This window comes from Thunnus thynnus, chromosome 3 (assembly GCF_963924715.1).
Source record: "Thunnus thynnus chromosome 3, fThuThy2.1, whole genome shotgun sequence".
NCBI lineage: Eukaryota > Metazoa > Chordata > Actinopteri > Scombriformes > Scombridae > Thunnus > Thunnus thynnus.
In genome coordinates this window covers 30137451-30146333 of record NC_089519.1, presented here as the reverse complement: position 1 = coordinate 30146333, position 8883 = coordinate 30137451, and the positions used below count along the sequence as shown (strand labels likewise).

The following is an 8883-nucleotide window of genomic DNA, read 5'->3' as shown; positions in this document are numbered from 1 at the left end:
TATACACGTACACTGTGTCTATAAAGGGTTGATATCGGCCTGGCCAACTTATCAGTCAGACTCACCAAAGTAAGTAATTTTCAAATGTCTACACATATGTAGTAGCAAAAAAATTGAAGGGTGTGCTTTGAAAGTATATTATTCTTTTGGTAAATTGAGTCCAAACCTTTAAATAATACACTGAGCCCAACAAGAGTTTGGGATGGATTTTTAATGCACCTTCCTCAGAACATACAATATGTAGCTCAGAGACGCATAGATAGAGAATGACATGTGCTAACTGATGTAATCATTATTGCATTGGTTGATCAGGCATGATTCTTTGGGATCTTTGAGGCAGTCCAACGACATTTAGACTCTGGGTAGCTTCTGAAATATACTACATGATCACTTGCAAACAGTTAGCAGAACACAAACACACCTAGGCTAAAAAATTAAGCTTAGTAATTGTTTTGGACTGACTATCTAGGTATAGATACACAGAAAAGTGAGTCCAAGTTTTAACATTATGGCAGAACTGAGTTAGGACACTATTTTCTACAGTGTGCAAAAATCTAATTATTTATATCCTTTAAGACCTGAAAAAAATGTTGAGTGTTAAGGGTTTTAAAACTTAAACTGTGAGAATAAACGTCAAACTTCAGCACATTACTGCCTCCAACTGTTAAGACTCTTTACAGTCAGCAGAAATGTGTTCAGATCACTGCTGACCTCACGTCACAGTGTTTGTATCCACCGTGTGCTGCTAGAACACCAGATGCAAACAATACGTTGACGCGCTCAGCATAACATTGTAATATTGCAATCGATATGGCCAATTCGTTTACAGGCACTTTTGAGCATAAAATAGGAGTGGGTTGGTTGGATTTGGGAATTTTGTAAATTATATAGAACTTTACAGTATCAGTACGTAGGTTTAAGGCCACACCACAAAGATCCCAGTGAATAATCACACTTAATTTATAATGAATCACCAATATGCTGCCACATACAGTATATCATGAAAATAAATGACGTGAAGCTAAACAGAGAGCAGAAGCTTGTAGGATGTTATGGCTGGAAAGTAGCAACAGAGAAAGTTTACAGAATCACTGATTAACAGCATCAAACTCCATTTTCAAGAGTAGCTAGAACACAGTAAGATCAAGTTAAGTGTCCTCTGATATAACAGCCCAGTGTAGTTAGCCCCAGTAAACACTTCACTTATTAATTACAGATAGATTTTATTTATAAGTTACTAAGTTAGCTTTTGGGTTAAACTGATGTTAAAGGGCGTCTCTTCTTGCCTTCAGTGTTAGCTAGATGAATCAACACAATTACTCTGAATTCTAATTTTTCTAACTAATACATATATTTTACTTAATTCTATGATGCAACAGTATGATAATCTTAGAACGACAAAGAGGATAGGCATGTGTTTGCTGATACAAGATTGCAGGTGCAAAGCTGTGGTAGAACATATAGTTAAACATTAAGTGCCATAAGAAGGAGTTGGTGTAATACACAGGGAGGGAAGAGAACAGCAAGTTCATCTATCACACACATTCACTCATCTTTTTGCCACAACTCTGCAGTTTCCTTTCTATTTATAGCTTCCATGTTAATATACTTGGAATTGCTGTTTAAATCAAAAGTGCAGGTTTCTAGTGAGCGTCATCTGGCTCGACCATAGGATTACTGTCAGCTTGTGTGTCCAGAGAGCTGTGCGCTGTGCTGTTCCACACGGCAGCGTCACCCTGGGGCTCAAGGGACGGGCTCACAGAGACGGGATCAGAGGAGTTGGTTGTTGGGTCCACCAGGATCTGGGCGGTGGTAGGGGCATGGCTGAACGCAGCCTGGGATGGCAGGTGGGATGAAGGACTAGGAGGGGCATCGGACGGCGGGAGAGAGGGTGTGTCAGAGGGCGTGCCTGAGGAGTTGGATGTTGATGTGTATGAGGACATGTTGGAGGGAGTGACTGAGGGTGAATCAGAGAGTGTGTGTGGGAGAGGGTCAGATGGAGAGCCTGTGGGTGAGTTGGTCAGAGTTGGCCGAGGTGTGTGTGCTGGGGTCGGTTCTCGTGGATCTGTGCAAACTGGCTCCCCCTCGGCAACATACCACACCTCATTGTGTCTGTTCAGAAGCTTCAGGGGACTACACACAAACACACAAACACAAGGAAAGACAAACATGATAGTTAGAAATGCCATCTACCAAAACAAAGAACAGAGAAGCTCGGATAACAACACACACAGGGGGAGTGTGACTTTATTCACTGCTCAGGTCACCATTACTCCACTATATCTTTACACAGCAAATAGTTGGTTGCTGACATCCAGTGAGGCTCAATGTCATTTATTGCATCTTTAAGTAATTTCTGTGAAGAAAAGAACTAAAAGTGATGGTTATTGTTTAAAGTTTATATCACCATTTAGAAAAACAAAGATATAAACTTAAAAAATGTGAGGATGAAGGCACAAACTGTATAACAGAGTCTTCACTCTCTGCTAAACTAGTGTAGCAAGCCAGCTAAATAGCCTAGTGCTGCATCACAAAGGTACACATTTAAAAACGTTAATGGAACATGGGCCAAGCGTCAGGGAGAAGAGAACACTGAATGCTTAAAAAAGAAGCCTATTAAGTATGTATGATAGTTAAAAATAAAATACAAACAGAATTGTGTAAGAAATTTCATTGTCAGTTTTACACAAACGTCCTGCAGGTATTAAGTTCATAATTTAGTTTTATTGTACACTTATTAATTGTTCTGCTCTGTTATTGATATACATTGACTAAAATATAAAATATTATAGTCAATACTAAGATTTGTTTGTGGGGAGGTTTAGTTCACTCAATGATAAAATAGGTCACCCTACATACATAACATGCTAAAAGACTAAGGTTAAAGCCACATGTCCCAGGCAAAAAGTCAGCATCCTCATCGGGTGATGATCCATGTAAAAGACGTAGACATACAGAAACAGTTTGTATTGCAGTGTAGGGTAGAGCTAGGTAGTGTTATATGTGCTAAATATAAGATCACACTGTTCATGTGTTGATCTTCAAAAGTTACAGATCAAACAAGGATGTGTTTGTCTGTTTATTTTAATACCTGTCATATCCGACTCCATAGTGGTAGCTGTGGTTGTAGGAAGCTCGAACTCTCTCCAGTTCTTTAATCAGCAGGTGAGCATGTAGCCTGGAGGTGACTGACAGCATCCAGCCGCCATAACTCCTCACATAGACGTCCATCTCTGGCATCTCAGTGAAATAAAGCTGTGGAGGAGACACAGAGTCAGCGTTAGGGATGCTTACTGCATTAGGGACTTTGCTGTATCACAGTAGAGACTGCAGAGAAGAGAAGCACAGCAGGTGACACAGCACAAAATACTACTCCAAACAGATGTGCAAGCACAACCGTATGCAACGTCTGGACCCCAGACGCATATTAGAAGATGTGAGATCAATTATCAAGATTCAGAATTCTTGTAATTGCAATTCAAGGGATAAGATTGGACTTTTTTAAAAATCATTTGAACACAGCATGATATTTTTGGAGACAGTATCTCACAGTAAAACTGCAGCTCAAGACTTCACCACAAAGCTGTTATGGTTGCAAGTGAGAAAACTGCCAAAACTAGAATTAGGAGGTTTTTACTGATGAGTATAGCACACAGTTGTAAAAACTAAGGAAATATATTGTAAGGTTTTCTATATAAAAATTTAACAGATGGTCTTTGAATTTCCCTTATATAACAAACTCAATCTGTTAAAGAAGATCCAGTATTTTAAACTCAAACTAAGTGCAGCAACAGATGTTTAAATAAATAGTTATTTGAGTCATGTGTGATGAGTTTTAAGTCATTATTTTAATTCAAAATACATTTTGCAGATGGAAAATAAACCCTGAGCTCACAGTAAAGAGCCACCAAACAGCATGAATATTAAAATTAATGTTAACAAATAAACAGAATAAAGATACTGCCTTTGGGATGAGAAAACTATTTCCTTAATGTTTGCAATAGTATATGATGACTTAAAAAGATATATTATAACTTAAACCAGTGTCAGTTGTTGAAGTAAAAGATGAATACGCAACACGTTCTGTATTATTAGCATAATTACTGGATGTAGTTTAATATATTTGGCAATAGCTAATTAAGCTGATGAATGGTTAGTCAGTCACAGCCACTAATGGAAGCACAGTGCTGAAACATGACTGGACAAGAAGGAAGAAATGATTGATTACAATAAAAGAAAAGTTACAGAGTGCAGTCATTGTTGGATATAGACAACTGTAACTGTGAAATTAATTGTCATAAATCATTAAAACATAAAACCCCAGTAGACCTACTGCGAACACTGGACTTAATATATTTAAGTTATTCATTCTGTGGATATTTATAGACCATCTCAAATGAATTAAATAGATCAAGAATGTAGATTTGCTCAGACTTTGAATAATGGAATCATAAATTGATAAACTGAGAACGCTGATACCTTCATGAGCCAGCGATATCTTTCCAAACTGCTGAGAGCAGCAGCGGAGCCAGCTGCACTAAATAGCCTACTTTATATCCATCAATGGTCTTTATTGATCTTGAAACAAAAATCAACGATCAAATTACTCACAGGCACCGGGGAGATAAAAGCATTTGACCTCATGACAGACAAGGGCAGCTAACCAAAAAAATGAAATCGCAACGTCTCTCTGCACCCGTCGGGCTCAGCTCACCTTGTCGTTGGTGGGTGCGGGCGGCTTGTCCTGATAGGCTGCGGGCAGCGGGAAGTTGAGTGTGTAAATAGCTGGCTCCCACATCTTTGTCTCCTCGGGGATCTTGACCAGGACAGGTGCGGTCATCTCCATCTGGACGCCTGCAGAGGACACATACAGACACAGGATAACACACACACACACACACACACACACACACACACACACACACACACACACACACACGTACGATGAAATGAATCTCCACCTCTGTCCCGTCTTTACCTCCTTCATTGGTTCCGGTGATGTACTGGAAAAGTCTCCTGAAGGCCATAGCTGCTCCCACTCCCATGAAATAGGCCTCAGCATCTGTAGATACCCAGCGAGTGGGGCTGTAGTGTCGCACCTAAACACACACACACACACACACACATACACACATTGGGGAAAAGAGAACCAAACAGTGTGAGAAGTAAGAGCTTGATGCGCAGATAAAGTGTGTTTGAGTGCTGGTTTATAGTTCCACTCACCTCATATTCATCTGTTTTGCAGACCAGCTCATACTCAAGACACTCCTTTGACTCAGTGCAAAAGCTGGTGTTGGTACTCGGTCTATAACAGAGTGATTTTTAATTCAGTACATGGCCAAAAGTATGTGGACAGGATTTTTTTTATTTTTTTGGTCTGGGGCAGCTAAGCTAAATAATAAAATATATTTATAGCACTTTTTTAAAACAGAGGTCACAAAGTGCATAAGGGGGCAGAGAGAGACAGAAAAGATAATTTATTAAAATATATATAATAATGTATAACCCCCTAAGTAAAAGAAAAAAGAAGAAAACAAATGGCTTTTAAGATGCTTTTTAGGGATGTGCACTGATTTGGATTCCCTGATACTTAATGCGAGGCTGTTCCAGAGTTCAGAGGCAACAACAAAAGCAAAAGCATGATCACCTTTAGTTTTCAGCCTTGACCTTGGAACAATCAAAAGTCCCTTCTCTGATGACCCGAGGCTCCTCCCAGTGGTCAGCGGGCACAACAACTACCTGACCTGACCACGTGATGCTTTGTATGTCAAAAGTAAAATGTAATATCCGTATCAACTTCACTCATGCTATTGTGGGAGCGGATCCCTGCGGCCAGGCTCCAAAATCTTGTGGAAAGCCTTTCCCAGAAGGGAGGAGGCTGTTATTGCAGGGTAATAATGTGCAGTGTTAATACTTTCGGCCTTGAAGTACATCTATATCCCTCTATTTATGTATCAGAGGTGATCGACTTACCCAACACTTCCTTCAACTGAGACCACTAAGGCCAGCATCGCCAAGACTGGGATGAAAGCCCTGAGGAAGGACACACACACACACACACACACACACACACACACACACACACACACACACACACATATCATGCTTCCTCATTTAAACTACATTTAGGATTGTCAAGTTGTAGCAGGGATAAACACAGCCACAAATATCCAAATGAATAAGAAACAAGAAAATAAATGAGTCTGTGTTCAAGCTATTAGGCAAAGGCAAGTGTTTTGAGACTGTATTCACAAAAAAGAGAGCATATATTTACATAAGAACAATATTTTAGTTAATATTGTGCAGTGAAAAAAGGATTAAAAAAAAATCTTTAATCTTGTTTTACTGGCAGATTTTTAAAAAGCTTTGAGTGTGTATGTGCCAGTATGCGCCTCGGTGTGGTGCATTGCACTGCAGAGATGAAATGGGACACGTTTTCCTGCTCTTTGAGGGGAGAGAGGGAGAGATGTGCTGCATCATGAAGCTCTGTTCTTCACAAAAGCAAAGACGTTTTGAGGTCATGAAACAACAGCGTTCAGTAACTCATCACAACCGCATTATAGTCTTTTGATATTAGAACTTATAAGCAAACACCCGATTTAAGATTCTAAAAGGAAAAAATGAAGGTTAGCCTATTTAAGAATGGGATGAATCACAATCCCTTAAAATGTAGCTATATTTATATTTCTGCATATCTGTTATAGCAGCTTGTAAAAATATTGAGTAAAAAAGCTCAGATTTCCCTGCATGCACGTACAACCGATGGAAAATGACGCCAACACGAACTTTACCTGCCCATGACGCCGCAGAAAAGTCGCTAAAATAAGCAGCAGCTATAATCTAACATTCCTTTTAAAATGTCTAACAATCTACTTCTCTGATATTCATCTAAATAATGATACCCGAGAGCTCATACTCACATTGTCCCGGCTCCGTGTGTATGTGCGTGTGTGTGTGAGTGTGTGTGTGCGTCCTTTCCACCTGCCAGGGGGAGCGCAGGGAGGAGTGTGATGGAGACTGCAGTCTGCTGCACACTGACAGGCGCCGGACTGCAGTGAGCACCAGTGTCCGCCTGCCGCTCGCTGGAGGGCGGGGCTGAGCTGCCACCAGGCTGCAAAACTACTGGACCGATACTGGACAGGTGATACGAGCCTGTTATTGCTGTGAGTTCATCCACAGCGCTGCAGCAGTGAGAAGAAAGTCTGACCGAGAATCCGCCCTCTGTGATGCATCACGCAAATATTAGAGGATGAAGATGAGGAAGTCCCAAATGTATAGACTGCTGCAGTGTTGCTATGAGTTTTTCACATCAAGGACCCCCATATAGTAAGATTTTGCCCCAGGGTTCCCCATCTGATTGTATTTTTCCTTTTATATAACAGAAAATGTATGAAACACATGACCAAAATAGTCACATATTCTGTGTTTGTTTTACTTATAGATGGAATTGCAGTAAAAATAAATGATTCCCCTTTTTATTGGCGACCCCCTTAAGGACCCCAGACCCCACTTTGAGAACTGCTGGCCTACTGCTCCTCTGATATGGGCTGTTTATGGTCTACAGTGGCCTGTGTTAATAAGATAATAGAGTACAGCAATATTGTATTGTCAATGAATTTTTGAATGTTTTGCAGTGTTGCATTATCTTTGTGTAGCCTGGTCATTTAGTTTAGGTTTGGTTGAAGACGTCTGTCCTGCTTCACTTATGTTAATGTCATTGACAAACATTAATGCAGACTTGATGCTCACTGTGATGGATTAACTCGAGCAAGTTTCCAGAATCTGTAAGCATTATTTCATTTTGCATTGAAATGAATAGAGACCAGCTGTTGTCTGCATCAGAACAATACATTCAAATACCTAATGGTTTACTAGTTGTGATGTAAATTAGGGTAAATTTTGGGTTAAAACATGTAACCCAAAGTACTTTTTTTAAAACTGAGTGACCAAATACCCTCTGATACCGAAGCAGTATTTATTATATATGTATAGATAGACAGATAGACAGGAAGATAGATAGATAGATAGATAGATAGATAGATAGATAGATAGATAGATAGATGTGAAAGGTAATTGACCAAAAGGAAGGAAAGGTATGATTCATGGCTTCCTAAGTTGTTGTTTTTCATAAATACCTGATGCACATGAACACATTTTTACTTTGGGGCGGGTATGAAATCAGAGTTATAACTTAAATCTGAGAAAATAACCCCTGATGATGTCATCAGGGTCATCTAGTATTGGGGCTTTAAGAGTAAATTTTTCATGGAAAGTCTGTATAACAAACTGGGAATGTGAATTCTGAAAGAAAATGCAATTTAGCAGGAAGGGATGGTTAAACAAAAATATGCTATAGTTGCATTATGGGAAGTGTAGGGTCCCATTATTTTAGGTCAGAATATATACCGGCCTCTGCTGCATCAATTTTGACCATCTTTTTTAGATGTCTGTTGCGAGTCCTTTATTTATGCAAATGGAAACTGCTTAAATGCTCTTTGAAAGAACTAGTATGACATTTTTGGGAATATGCTGTTGTTTATTTGTCTGTTAAATATGAAGCTACAGCTAGCTGTTAGACTGACATGGAAGGATAGCTTAGCTTAGTTTAGCATTTGTTTAATCTCTTAAACAAATGTAAATTAAGTCTTAAAAACAGCATGTTTTGGTTTTACAGGGGGGGTTATGTGCAGGACTATTTCTTGGCTGGGTGCAGCAACTTTCAGGTCAACAGTCTTTTCATCACTGTGATGTTGCCAAGCAACCAGCAGACTCGCACAAGGAGAGCCAATAAACCCAAAATGCTGGACTATTTCATTACACAAGGCTGAGAAGAAAAAAAAATACTGCAAGATACACCTAGACACACATATACATAACTGCTTC

General features: G+C 39.5%; 1 protein-coding gene across 1 annotated transcript; it reads right to left on the bottom strand.

The window, feature by feature from the left end:
• Positions 1-191: 191 nt before the first annotated feature.
• On the bottom strand, positions 192-7082 carry soul5l (heme-binding protein soul5, like). The gene is made up of 7 exons (XM_067585312.1): positions 6921-7082; positions 5974-6033; positions 5224-5305; positions 4979-5099; positions 4715-4854; positions 3092-3255; positions 192-2133 (listed from the first exon to the last, which is right to left on the bottom strand). Coding segments are annotated over exons 1-7 (1059 nt in total). The 5' UTR covers positions 6923-7082; the 3' UTR covers positions 192-1643.
• Between the last annotated feature and the right edge of the window lie 1801 nt (positions 7083-8883).